This window comes from Protopterus annectens, chromosome 1.part1 (assembly GCF_019279795.1).
Source record: "Protopterus annectens isolate FY-2018-M chromosome 1.part1, PAN1.0, whole genome shotgun sequence".
In the NCBI taxonomy this organism is placed as follows: Eukaryota; Metazoa; Chordata; order Ceratodontiformes; family Protopteridae; genus Protopterus; species Protopterus annectens.
The window spans coordinates 429,145,042-429,169,211 of record NC_056726.1 but is presented as its reverse complement, the minus strand read 5'-3'; the positions used below and the strand labels follow the sequence as shown (position 1 = coordinate 429,169,211).

At 42.4% G+C, this 24,170-nt stretch overlaps 1 protein-coding gene across 1 annotated transcript in view; it reads right to left on the bottom strand.

The window, feature by feature from the left end:
- The window catches only part of PHF5A (PHD finger protein 5A), a 145,057-nt gene that overhangs the window by 37,184 nt on the left and 83,703 nt on the right, over positions 1-24,170 (bottom strand). The window contains exons 2-3 of the mRNA XM_044075700.1: positions 20,597-20,620; positions 13,035-13,201 (exon numbers count right to left, since the gene is read on the bottom strand). Of these exons, the coding sequence (XP_043931635.1) occupies positions 13,035-13,201; positions 20,597-20,620 (191 nt within the window). The remainder of the gene's footprint in view (positions 1-13,034; positions 13,202-20,596; positions 20,621-24,170) is intronic.

Below are 24,170 nucleotides of genomic sequence, written 5' to 3'. Positions count from 1 at the left end.
GAGGTGGAGATATCTGGAGTGTGTGGTGTGGAGGAATTGGGATTTCTTTAGATTTAGCATTTCTAACAGAGCTGGGTCAGACATGGCTTTGTAAGTCAAGCAGAGATCGCCTCTAAGTAGGAGATATGAGCCAGAGAATAGTTGGAGTTTTTTGAGTCAGTCCATATAGGACAAGTGTTTAAGGCCTAGGATCTTCTTTGTGAGGTACGTTTGCGGACTCTCCAGTTGTTGCAGGTGTCTAGTGAGGTACATACCAAATAAGGCACTGTACTCTATGTTTGGCCTAATGAGAGAAGTGTAGAGTGAGACAATGACCTCTTTCTTCCCAGATACAAAACCCTTAGTAATGAGATGTGCCACACAGGACTTTCTGACCACAGTGGCAATGTGGTGATCAAAAGAGAGGCTGCTGTCAACCTGTGTTCCCAGATCTCTTATAACACCTTCTAAATTCAGTGGACTACCATCAATGTGGTAATTCATGGGAACCAGGTTTTTCCCAAAGGGAATAACGACATTTGTTTGGTATTGAGCTTAAGGCCATGGTTCTGACACCAGTTGGTGGTCACAGTGAGACCATTCTGTAGGATGTAAACATCACTTGGGGAAATAATAATAGCTCCCAAATTGCAATAGTCTGGACTTCAGAGAAGTAGATACCAAACATGAGAGGACCCAGGACTGAACCCTGTGGGACTCCACTCATGCTTAAATCAGTAGTCTGACTTGGAGTCAGCTACTTTCACACTGTGGGTTCTGTGAGCCAGTTTGCAACCCATCTAGTGATATAGGGGTTGATGCCAAGCTTAGTGAGTTTTTCTATGATTCCTGAGTGGGGAGTATCAAAACCCTTGGCCAGATCAAGGTAGGCTGTATGAACCACCTTGCCTTCAACCACAGCTCTGGCGACTGACTCAAAGTTGTTGAGCAGGCACAATCTACCCTTCACAAAACCCAACTGTGTGGGATCCAGAGTTTAGAGATTCCCTATAACCTTGTCTATTAGGTCCACGATGATGCGTTCAATAGCTTTGCATATCAGACTCGTCAGGCTAATGGGGTGATAGTTCCCAGGGTCTGTAGTCACTCCTGCTTTGTGGAGTGGGATGACTGTAGCAGTGCGCCATTCGGCAGGGACAAAGCCTGAGGTGAGGTTGTGATTTGAACAGGGCACACAGGTGAGGTGCCAGTTCACTATGTAGTTCATGTGGAGCACAGCAGGGATATTGTCAGGTCCCATAAAAGCTGTATTCTTGCGTCTTGGACAGTGCTATTTTAACCTGTGCAGCAGTAAAATACTGGGTGCCTGGCAATCTACTGGTATTGTGATTTGTCTGGGGGGGGGGGGGGTAAAGCTGGCAATGAATCTGTCGGCCAGCATACTGGCAATATCTGTTGGCTCAGTATAGGAGGTACCATTTTGCTCTGGGTATTGCCGTGGAGATTCTTTACACAACTATAGAAGGCCTTGTGGTTGTCTTTACTATCTGCTGCAATTCTGTTTTCATACCTAGCTTTAGAGGATTTGATGACGGAGCTCAAATTTTTGTTGAGTCAGATAAGGGAGTTTTCCCAGTCTTGGGACTTCAACAGGAGGAGGAAACTGATGCAGAATAAGGTGCAGAATTTGTTTATGGCAGAGGACCACCAGATTGGCTTCCTTTTTTTGGAGGAGTGTCTTGGTTCTATTGGGTAGGGTGAGATCCATGCATTTGTGTACATGTTCATACAGTGCATTGGTGTACGATTCGGCAGTCATGCAATTATTCTCCATTTGCATGGGTGCCGTGAAGTTAGCCACCTCTGTTTTTAGGATCCCAAAGTTAGCTTTGGAGAAGTTTTTCAAAGTGGTTACCTTTGCTGGAGGGGGTGGAGGGTGGGAGGGATATGGATTTCCAAGGTGATTAGTTTGTGGTCGGATCTAACTAGGGAGGAGCTGACTATTGGTGTAAAGCAACGCTCGCCCATGTTAGTAATGACCAGGTCAAGGATGTTGCTACCTCTAGTGGGGGGCAAGAATGAGCTGGTCCAGGGCATTGGAATTAATGAACTCCAGGAAATGTTGGGCAACTGTACTGGTACACAAGTAGTTTTCCCAATTAATGGAAGGGAAGTTAAAGTCCGCTAGCAAGAGTGTGTTAGGTTGGACCCTAATATTCTCCAGGGTGCTTAGGAACGTGGAGTGCGAGTCTTGGGACATGGTTGGGGACCTATAGCAGGCTACGACTCGCTGTCTTACCCAATGTTAGCTGCACCTGAAGTATCTCTGATGCTTTATGTTGGGCTACCAGTCTGGAGGTGTGCGCATCCTTTATGACTATGGAACCACCACCGCCTTTGGAGCTTCGGTCCAAGTTCTGGGGCCGAAAGGTGTGGAATGAGTTACAGCCTGGTAAGTGCAGAGGTGCTTCCTGCTGCCTTGAATCAGCTCTGTTACATCACAAATGTCGATGTTCTCCATTTTAAGGAGAGCCTCGAGCGAGTGCATTTCGAGATTTAGACTTCTGGCATTTAGCAACAATACCCTCAAATTGCATTTGTAGCTGTTACAGTGGTAATTTAGTCTTTGGAACACCGCCTAAAAAAGGCACTATTCGGGTGGAAAGAGCCTTGGCCAGTATCCGGAAGCCCAGGGGTGACAGATGCAGGCCATCTTTGGCAAAGCATCGAAGTCTGTCAATCATGTCATCCCATGCAGACATATACTGGATCCCCTTAGAATGACACCAGAAACTTACCAAATTGTTGAAATCAATCATTTTCTGCTTCTACTGTGGTATTCTGGGTGATGGCAGGATGCTGCTCAGGGCTAGGGTCATACCAACCTGGGCTACATAATCTGAGAGCTCCTCCATGTCTCTTTTCATGTAGTCCAGGGAGGTACGTCTCAGGTCATTCACACCCACATGTACAATGACAGTCATATTTGTATCTGTTGTTGAGCGACCTGAGTGTGTGCGTGGTGTCATATTCTGGCACCAGACAGGCAGCTGACTGTTACTTTCTCCTTATTCAACCTAGTGAGTGGGACATCAGTGTGCCTCACACTATTGAGTCAACTATGACTAGTGTTGGGCATGTTGTTTTGCCTTAGGGGCTTTGGCTGAGTGTCACACTGCTTAGGAGAGTTATGAGTCTCATGATTAGTGTTGTGTTGTGTTGGCTGAGTGCGTTTCTGCCTTGGAGGTCTCTGCTGCTTGAGTAGATTTTTATTAACAGCCTCTGCGAAGGTGGGTGTGTGGTTTGTGTTTTTATGTGAAGGCAGTGCTGGTGTGTGTTCTGGAGGGCTGTGTGCTCCATGTGGTGTGGTGCAAGTGTTGACCTTCTCCTCTTGACCAGCTATTCCGGTCCTGGCTGTAGAGTGCATGGCTTCCAGTTTGGATATACAAGTGCATCTCTCACCAGTCTGAGTGTTGGAAGGTAAGAGGAGAGTGTTGTCTGTGTACATGAGGCAGTTGCTACATTGCGTCAGGATGCCCAATTTCACCAGATTAATAGGAGAAAGCACAGGGAACTGACCTTTAGACATGACTGGAGGGATGGGCATTGATAAGTACTAGATCTGTTTCATTGTAGAATGTTTAGTGCTGGTAGCACTTGTGTGCTACAATAATTGCTACAAGAAGTCTGGCAAAGTGCTAGACTAATAAGCTAGTAATAAAAGTGCAGGAGAGGAGAGCACTAGTAGATCTAAGGGAAAAATTGGAGAGCAGACTCTGGTACCACTCAGAAGCTTACAAACAGTCCTGGATACAGCAAGTCTGTATCTGGACTAGACCAGTTACAGGAAAGGTGGGAAACAAGAGCAAACGTGGGCTTGTAAACCAGAAAGTTGACAGAGATGGAAAAAACTGACAAACGGCCAATAACTACAACTTCCAGCCAAAAAACAATCCTTATGGGTACCTAGTGCTTACCACTCCCACTGATAAGCTAGAAGGCTTCCCTCCAACATATACTTTAAAGATATTTTCAGTTTTCTTTTTCTTGGATTTAAATGAATACATTCTTGAATTTGCAAACAGACACATACTACTATGGTTTGATCTCCAGTGTCTAGAATTCCACTTTTATTTCAGAGTCTGCATAAACACACTTTTTGAAAGGGATTGCTAGGGGATCAAGGATGGATCTGGAATGGTTGTTGCAGAGCTTTTGGAAGTGCAGAACATTATGAATCTTTTTTTTTTCCAGAATTATCTGTTAGAGAAACTATTTATAACAGAAGTCATCCTGGAGAAACATGAAGAAAGTACAGTTTTGTACCTACCATAAATGTAGATGTTAGAGTGCTAATATAGCTGCAGTCATAACAGATGGGTTATCCTGCCATCAGGCGGGTTCTCGGTCGGCCGAATTCCAAAGTCTAGGTTCGGCGTCGGTTGTCGTCGCTTCTTCCCTGACGTCAGTGCGGCAGGGGTATAAAAGAACCAGCAGACGCCATCTTCAGTCTTTCTTGCCGCGCGGTGCCCGAAGCAGAAGCAGTTCGCAAGTGCCAGTCGGCTGCTGACCCAGAAACTGTTTCACAGGGTCCCAAGGGAATTAAGGCCTCTACTGCCAAAAACCCATTACCTTCAGAGAGAGATTCCAGAGCTTTAGAAAGGTGGGGGGAAAAAGGTATACACCTCGGCCATTTTAACCATGAGGGCATTAAACTGTCAGTTTTATATGTTAAAGTATCAACAGTTTTTGTTCTCAGTTGAAAAGCAAAATGACACAACCTGAGCAACCAGATTTAAAGGAGTTGCAGGATTTGTTGCATAGTGCAGAGCAAGTGGGTAAACATACCTTGCAGTGTGGTTTTGATGCTTTAGAGGCCTCATGTAGAGATGCTGTTACAGGGTCTGTCATACGTAGACATGCCTGGCTCAAACAGCAAACCTTACCAGATCATGTCAAAGCTAAATTACTAGATGCACCTCTTCAAAAAAGATGTATTGTTTGGTGTTAAAGCTGAGGAGGTACTAAAGACAATGGAGGAAAAGGCAAGATCAATGCAAACAGTGAAAGATTTCCTACAGGTACAACCTCCACGTTTCAGCAGAAACTGGCCTTCAAATAATTGGTCCTTTCCAGCCACGGACAGACCTCAAAGAGGCAGATACTGGCGCCCGAGGGGTAGAGGGCAATCTAAAGGATCATTTAGAGCCAGACAATGGCAAGCACCTACACCAAGAGGTGGAGAAGATAGATCACAGTCATTCAGAAAGCAGACACAATGACTTTCCCCTTTGCATGCCAAGCAAAGCTTTAATGGCAGCACCTTTAGGCGGAAAACTGGCATTATTTTCAAAAAATTGGCATATTGTCACAAAAGACAAATGGATCCTGGACATTATAGACAGAGGCTACAGATTCCACTTTCACACCCTTCCAAAAATGAGAGGCATGCCAAACTTGCCACAAAATCAAAGGGCAGAGGCACAAAAACAAATTTCAGCTCTCATGGACATGAAAGCTATGCCAAAGAAATATAGGTCTCCCCTTCTGCATGCCTCAAGCAAATCAAATCACAACAGACGCCTCGGACTACGCCTGGGGGGCGCACATGACGGATCAGTGCATTCAGGGCAAATGGTCCCAAAAAGAGAAGCACCTACACATCAATCAAAAGGAAATGCTAGCAGTACAAAATGCTATTATGGCCTTCAAAGACCTACTGCATCCAGGCCAGCTATTGATAAGGACAGACAACACCACAGTGATGTGGTACATAAACAAACAGGGAGGAACTCATTCATACCCCCTGTGCAGACTAGCCATGTCCCTTTGGAACACGGCTCTGGAATTGCAAATTCAACTTCAAGCACAATTCCTGCCAGGGAAGGAAAACATGCTGGCAGACAACCTAAGCAGAAATATGACAGACCCACATGAATGGAAGTTGCATCCTCAAGTTTTCGCAAAGATAATTCAGGCATGGGGACAGCCAGACATTGATCTCTTTGCTACCCACAGAAATTACCAACTGAAAACATTTTGCTCAAGGACCTATCATCCACAGGCCTGGAAAGTGGACGCACTTTCTTTCAATTGGACAACATTGACAGTCTATGCCTTTCCACCTCTTTCTCTGCTGCCCAAAGTTCTATTAAAAGCCAGAGCAGAGTGGCCAAACAGGATTCTCATTGCTCCAGACTGGCCAAGACAACACTGGTATCCACTCCTTAAGAGCCTGACGCATTCCCCACCATGGATCCTACTAGTCTAGTGCCTCTTCTGTTGTCCCAGCACAACTTCAAAACTCTTCACAGTCAGCTGAAAACCCTCAATCTAGCCACATGGAGGATTCCCTTGATTTCCCAACAAACCCTCCTCTCCAAGGAGGTGCAGGATGTCATCTTGGAGGCCAGAAGACCTTCTACTAGAAAAGCCTACTCCGCCAAATGGAAACGGTTTTGTGCCTGGAATCAGAAAATGGGCCAGAATCCTTGGGTACTAAATTTACCTCAAATATTACAGTACCTAGCTGAAATGTTAAACAGTGGACTTTCCTTCTCCTCAATCAAGATCCATGCTTCAGCCATTTCTGCACAATACAACACAGATCCTCCTTTATTCTCTCATCCTCTCAAGACAGTTCCTCAGAGGGGCTAAGAATACAAGTTGTGTTGGGACAACAGAAGAGGCACTAGAGGCAGGATCCATGGTAGGGAATGTGTCAGGCTCTTCAGGAGTGGATACCAGTGTTGTCTTGGCCAGTCTGGAGCAATGCGAATCATGTTTGGCCTCTCTGCTCTGGCTTTTAATAGAACTTTGGGCAGCAGAGGAAGAGGTGGAAAGGCATAGACTGTCAATGTTGTCCAACTGAAAGAAAGTGCGTCCACTTTCCAGGCCTGTGGATGATAGGTCCTTGAGCAAAATTTTTTCAGTTGGTAATTTCTGTGGGTAGCAAAGAGATCTAGGTCTGGCTGTCCCCATGCCTGAATTATCTTTGCGAAAACTTGAGGATGCAACTTCCCATTCATGTGGATCTGTCATATTTCTGCTTAGGTTGTCTGCCAGCTTGTTTTCCTTCCCTGGCAGGAATTGTGCTTGAAGTTGGATTTGCAATTCCAGAGCAGTGTTCCAAAGGGACATGGCTAGTCTGCACAGGGGGTATGAATGAGTTCCTCCCAGTTTGTTTATGTACCACATCACTGTGGTGTTGTCTGTCCTTATCAATAGCTGGCCTGGATGCAGTAGGTCTTTGAAGGCCATAATAGCATTTTGTACTGCTAGCATTTCCTTTTGATTGATGTGTAGGTGCTTCTTTTGGGACCATTTGCCCTGAATGCACTGATCTGTCATGTGCCCCAGGCGAGTCCGAGGCCTGTTGTGATGATTTGATTTGCTTGAGGCATGCAGAAGGGGAGACCTATGTTTCTTTGGCATGCTTGAGCCCACCACAGAAATTCCTTTTGAAGACATGGAATGAGTGGTATAATTGTTTCCAAACTGTGGCTGTGTTGAGACCATAAGTTTTTTTAGGTACCATTGAAGTTTCCTCATATGCAGCTTTGCACATGGGATCAGCAGGATGCAAGATGCCATGAATCCCAGAGCCTGCAGGACTTTCCTTGCAGTCAGCCTGGTGAAGGTTGCCATTTTGCTGAAGTATTAAGATAGTTGCCCTTGCTTCTCTGGCGTGAGGTAGGCCATCTGGGTGTTTGTATTCAAGCTGGCACCCAGGAAAATTATTGTTTGAGAGGGTATTAGTTTTAATTTCTTTTTGTTGACTGTATCCCAGAAAGTTCAACAATTTTATTACAAACGCCAGGTGTTTCAGAAGTATGTGCTTGCTGTCCGCTTGGATCAGGCAGTCGTCCAGATATGGGTATATTTGTATCCCTTGAAGTCTGCAGAAGGCAATTACTGATGACAGGCATTTCGTGAATACTCTGGGCGCAGTAGATAAGCCAAAGGGCAATGCAGAGAATTGATAATGGGTTGAACCTGCAAGAAATCTGAGGTATCTTCTGCAATCTTGTCTGATAGGGACATGCAGGAGGTGCATCTAGTAATTTAGCCTTGACATGATCTGGTAAGGTTTGCTCTTTGAGCAAGCATGTCTACGTATGACAGACCCTGTAACAGCAGCTCTACATGAGGCCTCTAAAGCATCAAAACCACACTGCAAGGTATGTTTACCCACTTGCTCTGCACTATGCAACAAATCCTGCAACTCCTTTAAATCTGGTTGCTCAGGTTGTGTCATTTTGCTTTTCAACTGAGATAACAAAAACTGTTGATACTTTAACATATGGAACTGACAGTTTAATGCCCTCATGGTTAAAGTGGCCAAGGTGTATACCTTTTTCCCTCACCTTTCTAAAGCTCTGGAATTTCTCTCTGAAGGTAATGGGTTTTTGGCAGTAGAGGCCTTAATTCCCTTGGGACCCTGTGAAATAGTTTCTGGGTCAGCAGCATGGTTTTTGTATAGGAATTGGTGTGAATCAGGAACCCGGTAATACCTGTCAGGTTTAACAGGAGCTGGAGGTAAAGAATCTGGGTTGAGGCTGGCTTCTGTGTACACATCATCTAATATATCCAAGACAGGAGGGATAGCCAGAGACCTGTGCTAGGGAAGCAAGAGAAAATCCCTGAGCCTTTTCTTGGAATCTGAGTAATCTTGGCCTTCCCAGTGAAAGTGTTCCCTCAAGGTATGTAAGGTTGCCCCAAAAGAATAGTCCACAGGGGGGGGGGACCAAGGGAATGGACTCCTCAGCATCATAGTCTTCAAAAAGGGAATATGAATATTCCTGGTCCTCAGAATGTTCTGAGGTAATAGAGGCTTGATCTGAGGAAGGGTAGTCTTCCTCCAATCTGGGCCTTTTGTCCAAGGGGGGTTGAGAACCCCTGATAAAGAGTAATCAAATCCTCAGCCATTTTGAGCATCTGTTTTTTAGGCATGAGGCCTTGAGAGGGGCTCTGTGGGCCTTGTCTTTTAGTTTTCATGGCTGCTTTAGATTTTGTGAAAGCCTTAATGGAAAAGGAGGAAGGCCTGAAGACATCTTGAGAGGTGGCAGGCCTGTCTAAACTCTTGAGTTTCCCCGTGGCGTCGGTATCTGTAGTCGGAGTGGGGCCGAGGAGCCTGCGACCTCGGGCACAGAAGACACCGCTAAAGAAGCGTCATCGGTACTCAGGGGCTGCGTAGGCACCTCGCTGAGAACTGGAGCACCGGTAGTCGGCTTTAACGTGGTGTTGGTAGAAGCCGCGTATGTCGGTCCTTATCTTTGCGTCTTTTACTCGAAACTAGAGTCGGAGTATCCGACGACATAATGTAATTACATTTTTTACCAAAATAGTGTTGGGTGAACTCCGCCCGACGCTTAATAGTGCGTTTGTTGAATCTAGCACAAAAACGGCAGTGGAGCTGGCCGACCGGCACTTGCGAACTGCTTCTGCTTCGGGCACCGCGCGGCAAGAAAGACTGAAGAAGATGGCATCGGCTGGTTCTTTTATACCCCTGCCGCACTGACGTCAGGGAAGAAGCGACGACAACAGACCTAGACTTTGGAATTCGGCCGACCGAGGACCCGCCTGACGGCAGGATAACCCATCTGTTATGACTGCAGCTGTATGCACGATGAACATCTGAAGATTCTTTGGATAATACCACAGTTACAAATGACAGAAGAAAAAAAAAATAAACATTTCAGACTTGTAGGGCCACCAATTTAAAATTCAGCTACCGTACAATACTTCAATGAAAGGTCTGCATGGGCTAAGAAAAGGAGCACAAAAGGAAAAAAATAAAGCTAATGAAATAACAGGTTCCAACCAAGTGAAAAGCCACTTTCTGGGAAGGATTTGTAAATCACATCTGAAAAATAGAAAGAAAAAATCATCATATGCACACACACACACACACACACATATACATACATAAGTGTACACAGAAATATATACGTATATATATATATATATATATATATATATATATATATATATATGTATATGTGTATGTATATATATATAGATATATATATATATATATATATATATATATATATATATATATATATATATATAGAGATAGATAGATTCATATCACTTCACTGAGACCAAATCACCTAAAGTTCATTTCAGCTAAAACTCATTTCACTGACAAGTAGTACTCCAAGGCAAATCAAAGGTATATGTCCTTTTCCTCACTGCAGTTCGATCCTGGTGTTAATATGTATAATTGAGGGGGGCATAGCCCCCCACTTAATTTGGTTTTCTGTTCTCTGGTTTTGTTTTACATTATTTGGTAAAACAAAACTAGGTGGGGGTCTAAGCCTCCCCCCCCCCAACTATATAAACTAACACCAGGATCGCACTACAGTGAGGAAAAGGGCATATACCTTTGACTTGCCTTCGAGTACTACCTGTCAGTGAAATGAAATGAGTTTTAGCTGAAATGAACTTTAGGTGATTTGGTGTACAAATCCACACACACACACACACACACACACACACACACACACACACACACACACACACACACACACACACACACACACACACACACACAAAAGTACATGTCTACTTTACCAAATTTACATTTCTCAGAATGTCGGACAACAGACCCCACTTTTGTGAAAACCCACTATTCCAAAAGCAGACTATGCAGAGGGTCATTTTAGCAAAATACTGAATGTAATGCTGGTGGCGCAAGAATATATTGTTAATTTACCTCCACGTACACTGTACCAGCATATGGAAAAATATCTTCAAATTGCTCGTAGGCTTAAGTGGAGATCACACTACAGTAAACATCGGGAAATCTACCCTTATTGTCACGGTAGTGCGATCTTGGAGTTGGTATATATAATTTGCAGGGGATGTGGGGGGCACAGCCCTACACACACACACACACACACACACACACACACACACACACACACACTAACATACCCACTTCCAGATCAACCATGTAGAAGAGAGGGCATCTGTTGAGTTCAAATTTTAAGACACTGTGCATCTCATATATATTACTATTCCAATATCCCAGAAATTAACTTAAGCAATTTATCCACCAAAGTCTATATTAAATCAAGAAAAGGTATATCCTATGTTTGTCACATCAGGCAATGACCCACAAAAAACAGTCAAGAAATTACAAGATTTGTGAAAGAGTGGGAATTCAGACACGTAATGTCCAGTCCACAATATCTGCAGTCCAATGAACAAGTGGAGAGGTCTGCCCAGACAGTAATGAATCTAATGAGAAAAAGCTGCAGCAAAAGCGAAGAACTTTGTCATCTTGCTACCTTTGAACCTAGGAATATTCCATTACCAAGACTCTTATCTTTGAACAGCTTGAATACTCATAAGCAAAGGATTGAAAATCTTAAGGTAGTAGATACAACTAAAAATAATATAAAGCCTATGGAGAAGTCCGCAGCCTGAAGATTAAGCTATTTGTAAAGCAACTGTACCAGGATCCTACATATTTCATGGGGAAGATGGTGCTTACATTTAAACAAGACAAATATACTGAAAGTGAAGTTGCATGAAGATAAGCAACCAGAAGTCTCAGACAGTCCTATCTCATAAATAAAGGCTGTAAAAAACAGATAGCAGGTAGCTACAACAACTGACTTTCGATGCGGTCTGCCCAAATAAACCTGAAATTAAACAAGAATGCTCTCAAAAGCAAGACCAGAAAGTACAGCAAAATAGTTATGTTGAAAGTCAACTCTGAAGAGACCAGAAAGATACGTAGACAACTCCAGAGATTTAAAAAAAAAAAAAGACTGAAAGATATATGCACTATTAAAATGTGTTTAAACCGGTACAAAGACATTTTCATGTAAACTGCTCACCTAGTATGTTACATGTATTACTGAAATACATGTCTGTACATACATCACACATCTAAGTAGCTCTATACACACACATTAATGCTCACATACACACGTATGTGAGGGTATATATAAACTTATACAAAAGCACACGTCATCATCATTCACTTCATCTAAGTTACTTGACAGAAACTGCATACAGCAAAATACCTCACATCCCACACAACCGCAGTCAAAATTGTAACAAAAACCTAACAACTAAAAACACAGCTTTTACATTTGTGTGTGGAAGGGATGCCCCTACCTCTAACTTGTATACTAACTCACAATCAAACAAACAAAATCATGCAAAACATACATAGTAAATCATTGCCAATGTGCTAACAGACAGCACACTAACAGCAATGACTTCCAAATTAAACAATTACAAATAAGCAGTGTTGATCCCGAACAAAACATGCCATCATTACTAAATGCATGTGCATATACCAATAATTAAAGCACTCTAGAAAATGTAACTGCATAGCCACCACTTGACAAACTAAATTTGGGATAGGAATACTGAATACCATGCATGGAAATACACAGACAGACAGACACAGAGACAGACAGACAGACACAGAGACAGACAGACAGACACAGAGACAGACAGACAGACACAGAGACAGACAGACAGACACAGAGACAGACAGACACAGAGACAGACACACACACAAAGACAGACACACACAGACACAATTTATGGCAGTACAGTTTCAGGGCTAAGGAGGTTTCTACACCAATTCACATTTCATATTGTACAGCATTTTTCTGAAAGAACTGATTTGAATATGAAATTCATGGCAGCTGGGCAACATCTACCGTGTTTGGATGTGCTATTTATTAAGCTTTCTGGTAAGTCAGCCTCACCAAATGGGGTGAACATGGAGTGTTAATGTCACATGTGATTGGGAATGAATGACTCAACAAGGTTGAATGGAAATGTCTGACAGTCAAAGCCTCCTAACGACCAAAACCAGAATTTGTACCCAGCATCCAAACAACTTTCTACCATAATTAACTGTTGCCTTACTGGCCTCCCAGCTCTTAAGCATAGAAATGAAGATCAAGGGAGTACCTCTACTGTCGAAATTGGAGCTTACTTAAAAAAAAGAAAAAATCTGAAAGTTACTGAAACCACAAGGAATTTTTGTAACAAACTTCTGTTCTCCTAGTCCTTTTAAAAGGGACTAACATCTTTTCTGGACTTAAAATAATACTTGCATCTTTTTCCTGGATAGTACATTCTTTGCAGTAGTAAGCATCTGAGACACCAGGGCCTCCACAGATCACACATCGTCCCTGATAGGAGCCATAATTACACTCATCACAAATTCGGACCAAAGTGCAAGGCCTGACATAGGAATCGCATATCACACATTTACCATCACCTGCAGAGAAATAAAAGGAAAAAAAGAAAAACATGAAAATATAGAAATGCATTCGCATAAACTGTATTCCAGTGACTTTGCTGAATAGTACAACCAATGCCAGCAAACTCCATTCAAATACTAGAAAAATACATTGGTAAAAGCAGCTTTGCTATGCTACACCATTTTTATGCATACAGATGTCAAAAGTGCACACACAGTGCCATTTACCCTTAACTTGTTCCATTTGTCGAGTATAGCTCTAAAAAACTTTCCCCAGCTATAGAGACCTTAATGTTTTGAAAGCAAATAAAATACATCTCCAGGTTTAAAAAAGTTATTAAGACAAACTTAAGAAATAATCCTCATTTTCTGTGGCCTACATATACCTCAAAAAACACAAATTTGAAAAATAAAATAAAAAAAACACAAAATCCACAGATGGTGTAAACGCTTTATTTGTACCAAGCGAGCATCTGTTACCTCGGCATATCGCCTTCAAGGATAATTAATATGATGCACCACACATACCAGGTGAACCATTAATTAAGCAATTATACTTCTACATTTTAAAGTGACTTTTGCATTTTAAACTAACTTTTACATTTGAAAGGACTTCAACATTTTAAAGTGACTTCAGCATTTTAAACATTTTAAACACACATCATAGAATACCAAAAAATATACATTACCAATATTAATATAACACTAACATGAATGTTGCTCATACACAAACATTTCAGTTAATTATACCATATAAACCTTTGAACATTCATATGATGGTAATGTTTGCCTCCAAATTTAAACCCCTAGGGTATAGGGTACCATAATTTAAAATGTAGAAGTATAATTGATTAATTAATGGTGCACCTGGTATAAATATATGTGTGGTGCATCATATTAACTATCCTTGAAGGTGATATGCCGAGGTACCAGATGCTCGCTTGGTACAAATAAAGCGTATACACCATCTGTGGATTTTGTGTTTTTTTTATTAAGCCTACAGATACCTGCAAGATTATCTGAGCCTAGCCTTCTGAACTATGCCAAACCCTATTTTCTGTGACATCATCTTCCTTAAAAAGGAATGCTACACATTTTGTTACTGAACTGAACTAGGTCTTTGGAAAGTACACCAAGTATTAACAAGGCACAATTCAATCACCCAGCACCTCCCATCCCTATGGAACATATCTTGTCTATATATTAAACACTGTAAATCCTAATACAATTTATTCAAACTTCAGTTAGATGGAAGGATGGAATCATGTAACTTCATCCCAGGAGTTACTGGCTACAAGCTTCACACTATAGTAAACTAACAATTATGACATCTTAGTCCTCCCAATCCTTTCTCGGAGTCTTTCTCTTCTTTCAAAATGTCTCCCTACTTATGACTGTCAAGGATAATCGGAGATGAAAATATTCTGTCTAAACATCCTAAATTAAATTTACCTCCTATTGTCATTGTCTGAACCATTAGCTCACCTTAAAACCTTCTTCTCTGACACTGTTGGCTAAGTCTACAATAAGTGACATGGCTCAGTACAGAAAACTCATTAACCAGAGCTCTCAAGCAACCAACGAAAAAATCGAAGAAATACAGTACAATTTTCATGTGATGCACTTTGTCCCCCTTTTTAGAAATATACCTTATATTTTAGAGTTTTAAAAAGGAAGATGGGAATAAATTACCTCCTTCTCTCCCCAACCTAAGAACAAGTCAAACCAAACAAATAGTACAGGCTACAGTATTAGTCAGGCCTATTTGTAATAGTAACTCTCAAGCAATTTTTAATAGTAACTCTCAAGCAATAAGAAACTACAGTTAGCTGGCATCTACCAATCCCCATGGATGCTGGTTAGCAAAGTTTACTGTACAACTCTACAGCTAGTATACAGCTCAGCAAGCTCCTGCCTGGTGCCCTGCTGAGTTCTAGAGCAGCAGAGAGACTTTGGAGTGATCAAGTATAATTTTTCTGCATTTTCTTGCTGCCTTTAGCTAATTCCGCCTAAAACACTGATTTTCTAGTGTTTCTGTGATTAAAAAAGCTTGTTTCAGCTACATATTGCACTTATTTTACTGCCTGCACTTTAACCAAGTTGTTTTTGTGTTTAAATTACCTGTTTAACTGTTGTAGGCTACACACTCAAGTGTGACAGTCATTTCTGTGCATTTAAAGTGTTTTTTTGATTGTATCTGCTTTACTTTCTGAAAAAAAAAATACACTTGTTTTCCTGCCTTTCTAAGCTCGTATAGTCCAGTTTTCAGGTTAGTGCTGAATTCAGGGCTGTGTTACAAGTTTCTGTGTTTGCCCATACCTTACTTGGACAGAAGGAAGTTTCTCTGTTCACTGCGAAAGAGGGAGCTTTGAGCAGCCTATCTGTCCCTGGAAGAGTGGTTTAAGCCCAGAAATTAGTAGTTTATTGGCCATTTTGGGCTAATTTCTCTTTCATTTCCCTGCTATAAAACCCGCATTTACGTGGTTTTCATTTCCCTGCTATAAAACCCGCATTTACGTGGTTTTGCTCGCCGGGCAGCTAAGGTATTACTATTCATAGGTTCATACTAGACTATCTGCCCTAGGGCATTTATAAGCCTAGCCAGAGTATGTTTGGCTTTCGCCACCCATTTTAAATTAATTTTGCTATGCCCTTTTTCGAGGTTAGTATACTGTGCCTCTGTCTAACAGTGACACAGAAGTGATACCCGGGGTAAACCTACGATCTCCCATCCACTCATCAAGATTCCTCTTGAAAAGAGTAAATGAGGGACTCTGCCTAACCTGGACTGGGATTTTATTCCAGAGTGAAGGGAGCCTCTGGGTTATGAATCTGTCCCTTCCAGCTCCACAAAGTCTACTCTTCAATTTTTCCCTTGGAACTAGACAAATTTTCAACTTAAGCACTCAAACCATTCACTTCTCATCCCGGCACTTGCTCAAAACTCATAGCAAGCACTAATAAACCTTAGCACTAGACCCCCCTATACTGTAGAGAAGGACAAGGCTCTATTCGACCTTACCAGCCAATCAGTAAAATAGTTTACTGTACCTATCCAGGCAAGTCCAAAGGGCAGTTCCAGGTGTACTCTCCAGTCCAACTGGTGAATCTGGGCATTTTGAGGCAATGTTACAATTGCCTCATGTACACAGACAACCCTCTCCTCCTTCCACCAAACACTAATACATGTGAGAGATGCAATTATAAAGCCAAACTGGAGGCTAAGCTCTCACAACCCAAGACTGGACCAGGCAGTCAAGAGAAGGGAATTACTTGCATCACACCACCAGTCTTACATAGATATATGAAACCAGCACTGGCAGAAAACATACATAAATACATGAAAACACACTCTGAGGCTCTAAATAAAAATCTGCAAAAACAAAAGAGACCTCCAAAGCAGACATCCAAGCAACCTCCACCCCCCAACACAAACCATGAAACACATACTTCACAAAACCAGTGTGCCACACAATCACAGCCCTTAAGGCAAAATAACATACCCAACACACTAGTAATAGGTGACTTATAGTCAGGCACACTAACGTCCCACTCAGTAGGCTGAACAAGGAGAAAGTTACTTTTAGATGCCTGTCGGGTGCCAGGATCCGCCACATAACACAAGCACTCAGGTCACTCCAGAACAAGTACAAGTATGACTCTGTCACTGCCCATGTTGGTGTGAATGACCTGAGCCGTATCTCCCTCGACTACATGAAAAGAGACACGGAGGAGCTCTCTGATCACGTAGCCCAGGCCGGTATGACCCTGAGTAGCATCCTGCCCTCACCAAGAATGATACCACGGTATAGAGAAAAAAATTATCAATTTCAACAATTGGCTAAGCTTCTAGTGTCATTCAAAGGGGATCCAGTGTCTTGTCAGCTCGGGATGACAAGCTCGACAAGCCATGCTGCTTCGCTAGAGACGGCTTGTACCTGTCACCCTTAGGCTTTTGAATACTGGCCAAGACTCTTGTCACCCCCATAGTGCCTTTTTTAGGCAAGGCTAAAAAGACAAACCCACCATCGTAAATGGCACAAGTAACAAAGAACTGAGGGTAAATGCTACTCAATGCCAGAAGACTAAACCTCAAAATGTAAGCACTCGAGGCACTCCTCAGTATGGATAAAATTGATACATGTGCAGTAACAGAAACCTGGTTTAAGGCTCCAGGGAGCACCCCAGCACTACCAGGCTGCAACTCATACCATGCATTTCAGCCACAAAACCCGGACCGAAATACAAAAGGCGGGGGAGTATCCATATTCATCAAGAATACCCACACCTCCAGGTTAGTGGCACAGCATGATGCTTCAGAGATCATTCACGTGCAACTAACAACGGGCAAAACTGCCATTCAAATTCGCCCATGTCCCAGGACCCCCACTCCACATTCCTGGAAACACTGGGAAACAAAGGTCCTACCAAACACCCTGATATTGGGTGATTTCAATTACCCAAACATTAACTGGGAGAACTCCCTTGCCCAACATTTCCTAGAATTTATAAACTCAAATGCCCTGGATCAACTGGTCAACACCCCCACCATAGGTGACAACATATTGGACCTGGTCATCACCAACATGGGCGACTGGTGTTCCACACCGGAGGTCAACCCCTCGTTGGTTAGATCTGACCATAAACAAATCACTCTGGATATCCACATTCCGCCACCACCCCCGGTCAAAGAAACCACTGTGTAAAACTTTTCAAAAGCTAACTTCATGTTACTTAAGACCGAGGTGGGAAGTTTCAAAGCCCCCATGTTAAAGGATAACGCTGTCCAAACTGCAAAATCCTTTATTAATGCACTTTATGGGCACCTACAAGAATGCATGGATCGTGCTATCCCAAACAAAACCAAGACTCACTCCTCCAAGAAAAGGAAACCAGTCTGGTGGACCCCTGCCATAAACAAGCTATACAACAGGAGGAAACTAGTACAGAAAAGAGTAAAATCCCAAGAAGGGAAGACATCCCTGATCAGTATCAGCAAGAAACTACGTTCCCTCAAAATCATCCAAGGCTAGCTTCGAAAGAAAATTTGACATGGACTCCAAAGATAACCTCAAGGCATTCTTTAGCTATGTCAAGAATCTAAGTAGCAATTCTCAGATCTGCTCGGAGTTGGTGCAGAATGGCACAAAATACACTGAACTGACTGATATAGCCAACATCCTGGCAGACAGGTTCAGTGCAAACTTCACCCCCCTCTCACCTCCAAAAGGACCCATAACTATACCAGAAGAATTTAGTGCCCTGAAATCAGACACTTAGGTTAAAACAGCCCTCTCCAAAGCCAAAAACACAGCATCAATGAGACTGGACGGTGTCCCAGGCTGCATCCTACAGGGGCTCAAAGATGAACTAACCCCTCACCTAAACACACTGTTTAAACTCAGCCTCTCTACAGGCTACGTGCCCACAGAGTGGCAAGCAGCAACCGTTATTCTGCTCCACAAAGGTGGAGCCACAACGGACCCTGGGAACTATCGCCCTACATGCCTGACTAGCTTGGTCTGCAAAGCTATGGAGCGCATCATCATGGATCTCATTAACAGAGACATTGGAAACCTCCAAACACCGGACCCTACCCAGTTCAGCTTTGTTAAGGGCAGATCATGCCTCCTAAACCTGGTGGACTTCTTTGAGGCAGTTACCAAGGCTATAGATGAGGGAAAGGTGGTTCACACAGCCTACCTAGACCTCGCAAAGGCCTTCGACACCATTCCCCACTCAGGTATTATAGACAAGCTCACCAGCCTGAACATAAACCCCTACATCACAAGATGGGTTGCCAACTGACTCACGGACAGAACCCACATGGTAAAAGTTGCGGGAGCTAGGTGTGACTCTAAACCGGTTACAAGTGGCGTTCCCCAGGACTCCATCCTAGGACCACTCCTGTTGGGCATATACTTCTCAGAGGTACAGGCAAGCACAGGAGGACTATGGCTGACCAAGTCCGCAGATGACTGCAAACTAGGGGCTATAACTGACTCTCCGTCTGACACAGACATCCTCCAAAATGGTCTCACTGAGACAGATACCTGGTGTCAAAACCATGGCTTCAAGCTAAATGCCAAAAAGTGCATAGTCATCCCCTTTGGAAAAAACAAAGCACCCACAAACTACCACATAGGTGGTAGGCCCCTAAATACGGAAGATGTAATAAGGGATCTGGGGACCCAAGTAGATAGTAACCTCTCCTTTGATAATCACATTGCCAAAGCGGTTGGAAAATCCTTCTGTGTGGCCCACCTAATGACAAAAGGGTTTGCATCCAGATCGAAAGAGGTCATTGGGCCCCTCTACGCATAACTCATCAGACCCATCATAGAGTACAATGCCCCATTTGGGATGTACCTTACAAGACACCTGCAACAACTGGAAAGACCACAGAAGTACCTCACCAAGAGGATCACTGGCCTCAAGCAGATGCCCTATGCAGCTTGACTGAAGAAACTCCAGCTGTACTAGGTTGCATACCGCCTACTCAGAGGTGATCTCTGCCTGACATACAAGGCCATGTCCAACCCAGAATTAATGGACATGCTCCACCTAAAGAAAAGCATATCCCCTCAAGCCACACACTTCAGGGATCTAAACCTCACCACAACAATAAATAGGACATGCTGGAGGGATAGATTCCTGTCCCAGAGACTTCCCATGCTCTGGAACAAAATTCCAATCTACATTAGGCAGAGCTCCTCGCTAACCCTCTTCAAGAGGAACCTTGATGAGTGGATGGGAAACAGAAAATTTACCCCAGGGATCACTTCAATGGCTCTGCTGGACAGAGGCACAGGGAACTAATCTAAGGGGGTGGTGAAAGCCAACACATTCCGGCTAGGCTTATAAATGCCTTCAGGCAGATAGCCTAGTACCTACCTATGAACCTTATAATAGGACACAGAATGCTTAGGACACAGCATGCTGCAGGTTCATGAGAGTCTAGCCTGACAGACTGGCAAACAAAAACAAAGAATGCCATCCAGGTGTAAAAAAAAAAAAAAAAAAAAAAAACACATCCACAAATGAAAAAAAAACTTGAGAAACTTTTCAAATTGCAAAAAGAGGCAAGTTAGTCTTCTACATAAACATGTAAGATAGGGACACATCTGAAAAACATTTAATATACATCACTTAAAACTGCAATTTATTACTAAATACAACACTATCACACTTATTAAATTAACTGTATAATTAAGAACTAGAACAGAGATAAAATGTTTTAATTTTCCCTTTTTTAAATTTTAACAAGAAGCTGAAAAAATATCTAGAACTCATTAACTTTGATGATGGTACAAAAAGATATGGACAGGTGTAGAAATCTCAGTTTCTTAAGCAGTTGATACGGCTTTTATTTTTTTTAAACACAGCTATCAAGGATAGTTAAAAAGTACTCACATTTTTCACATAATCTTCCAATGGCTAAAAGAAAAAAATAGACATGTTTAATTAACTTTGTGCAATAGCAGTATTCAGTCATATTTTACTTTATTTAAAACAGCATGCTGTAAGCTAACAGGCATTCTAGTCAAACAAATTTTCAGTTACTAACAAATTAAGAAACAGTGGAAACAAACTGCCAGCTTACAGACAGGACATCCAGCTGCCTTCAAGGCCATGCATCAAGACTCAGTAAGCTACCTGGAAGCCAGAAATTCAAACAGCAAGAGGGATGGTGATGGCAGATGAGCAGTCGAAGGTCAGCTCTTCTTAGGAGTGTTACGTGCATGTATGAGATGCTGTCACAGCGATACCCCCACAGGACAAACCTGAAGGCAGTGTAGCAGGTACCACCCAAAGCAGGTTCAAGGATGGCTGCACTGATGTGCATTAATTCATGCCCTCTCATGAAGGAAAGGGACAGGTGAGTATGGAAAATGGATTCTTGTATACATGCCACACAAATATGCACATATCACTATACTTATGGTGGGAATCTGTGAACTCAAACCTCTTCCTTAATTTCTTTCCTTTTACTGGCAAAGACATAGGGGAAAGCAAGTTAAAAATCACCCCTGGAGAAGGGAGTCAGACTACAAAATTGAAGTGGGAGCAAAATATTCAGTAAGGAAGGGGAACAAGGTATGGGCAGGGGGAGGTCTCTGTGGGGGGGGGGGGGCAGATGTCTGCAAAGTATATAAACAAAACATACATGCATGTGTACGTGTGCATACATATAATAATTTATATATGGGCAGCACAGTGGTGCAGCGGTAGCGTTGTCACCTCACAGCAAGAGACTCTTCAGTTCGATTCTCGGCTGGGGTGCCTTCTGTGCGGAGTCTGCATGTTCTCCCTGCGTTCGTGTGGGTTTCCTCCGGGTGCTCTGGTTTCCTCCCACGTTACAAAGACATGCATCTGGAGCCTTTCTCCCAGGGCCTCCGCTGAAAATTGGCTTCATTTCAAGTTGGACTTCCCCGGTTAACAAATGTTAAATAAATAAATAAAATAAATAAATATGCACATTTATATGTAACAGGGTGTGCACAACACATACGCACCAAAATATTTATCAGTTTACTTACGGAAAACTCTATATTACACTAAATACTTGGGTTTGACATTATTCAGATGTACATTTCATTGATCTGCTGCTATTCACTGAAATTTTTTCATTGAATGTTTAGTGTATTTACTTTTCTGGGAAATGCAAAGACTGGAAATCACTGCATGTTGAACTAGTAATCTGCACAACCATCGAAACAAATCAACTGCAGAATAAAAACTTATTTTCTTCTGTGATCAGTCAAAAGCCTAGAACCAACTTCAGACACACTGCCTGAATAATGATACTGCTACAGAAAGGGGTCTTCCAAAGGTAAGGCGTAGGGATGGTCAATAGTTAGGTTTAGCACACATTGGTAAGGATAGACACTAATACACTGCTACTTAGTTTCTGCACTCTAAAATGTACATATGCTACTAATGTCACACTTTATGTATTTCTGTAACGTTCCCCTTCAGCAAGGAGTCATAAGAAAATCACTTAAATGCTTTAAGATGCTGTAGATTTTGCATTTATTTACTTAACCATGCAAATGACCACTTAACTAAAAAGTCCTTTTGCGGAGATAATTTGAAAAGCAAGGCTTCAAATATAATGGAAGGAACAAAATATATCTGATTATGTAGACAACCCGTTCAACACAGTACCATAGTAGTAATTATTATTAAAACCTAAAATGAAAGCCCACATATCAGAAACTGTTTCGTTTTCTAATCAGAGATGTGAAATAATGAATTTCTTCCCTTTAGGGAAAAAAGTTGGCATATTCTGCATTTTAGAGCAAATTTAAAAGCAGCATTCTTGTAATACTGATTACTGCTGATATGACGCACACAAACTTCATGGTTGCTGTGAAAACTGCACTAAAAATATATCTATTTTATTCAGATAGAGAAATCCATAATATAGGGAAGCTTTGGGTAGTCTGGATTACTGCTTTTTAACAGTGGTACTCAATTGGCCCTTTTGTTCTGGAACACAGGTGGGAGGCCCCATTCCACATTTCATCTCACATTTTGAGTCCAAACATCGACCCATTCACTTGATGAGCTAAATACATCACATGAACAGGGTTCCACTATTCAGTATAAAACTTACAACACAGGGCAGAAAGGCTCCTTATTGAAAAGGTCACCACTCTAGTACAGAATACCACCAGACTGGAAAGAAAGACTGGAAAAAAAAAATCCAGAAGAGCAGATCTCAAACTTTGATATTCTCCTCTTAAAGGACAACAATGGGATTCTATTATTAAATGCCCAACTTCTGTTTTTTTTTTCCTGCCCATTTACTGTCCCTGTTATGAATAAACAATACAGCATTTAAAATATTATAAATTGACTGTTTCCCTCCACTAGAACAGTAGCTTACTGTACTGTGGCGGTTTCTCATTCAAAAAGCTTTTGTCCTGCTCTGGAAAAGCTTGCGACAGTCTCCAATTCACTGATGTCCATCAAGGCCACTGAATATAGGTAGTTTTATGGCCATTTCCTTTCGCAAACTGATATCACCACTACCATCCTAAAAACCCACCCATGCTGTGATGTCACAGCTCCCTGGTCCTTCACCTACCCATACAGAAAGTAAAGGCTAGAACAAGGAAACAGGACACGAGTCAAGTCTTCTGCTGTGGGCTGTCAATCACAGCAGGTAACAGCTCAAATAACCCTTAGCATTTTGACAGCTAGGGAAATTTGGTTTGAACGGGGATGGGAGACAAGTCAAAGAAGTACAATTCAGGCTTCACAAAAAACTGTAGTTTAGCCATTCTAAAAAGAACAGCAGTAAAAAGCACTTTGGAAGTCTGTTCTGTGAAGAACAGCAGTAAAAAGTACTTTGGAAGTCTGTTCCGTGGCATTTTCAGTAGTCATTGAACGGCATGAAATAAGAAGTTATGTACCTACCATAACGTTCCATGTTAGTTGTCTTCTCTCGCCTTCTTTCTTGCTTGATGGGTTCGGAGCCGATCCCTCGGCTCCGACTCGGCACTTGCTAAGCTCGAGAGTCACTTTTACCAGCTCGAGGCAGCCCCATATCCCATGATGCAAGGCGGTAAGTACCCAGATCTCGTTTGATGACAAAGGGCAATAGCACCAAGCAAAATACTTCCCAAAGGAAGAAAGAAAACTTACAGATGGAAGAAGGACCAGGTCTGAATGGTCTTCAGCATAACAGTTTCTTATAACAAGGTCTGTCCAGACAACTAACATGGAACGTTATGGTAGGTACATAACTTCTTAATGTTAAGTTGTCAATCTCGCCTTCATTCTTGCTTGATGGGACCGTCCTAGCACCTCTATCCTGGGTGGCTCAATGGAACAAACTCTTGAGGACTGTAGAGCCAAAACTGGCTCTGTCCCTGGAGGCCAAGTCCAATTTGTAATGGGAAACAAAAGTGTGAGGAGTGGCCCAAGTGGCCGCTGCACAAATAGTGTCTAAAGGAAGTCTAGCTTGAAAAGCTGTAGA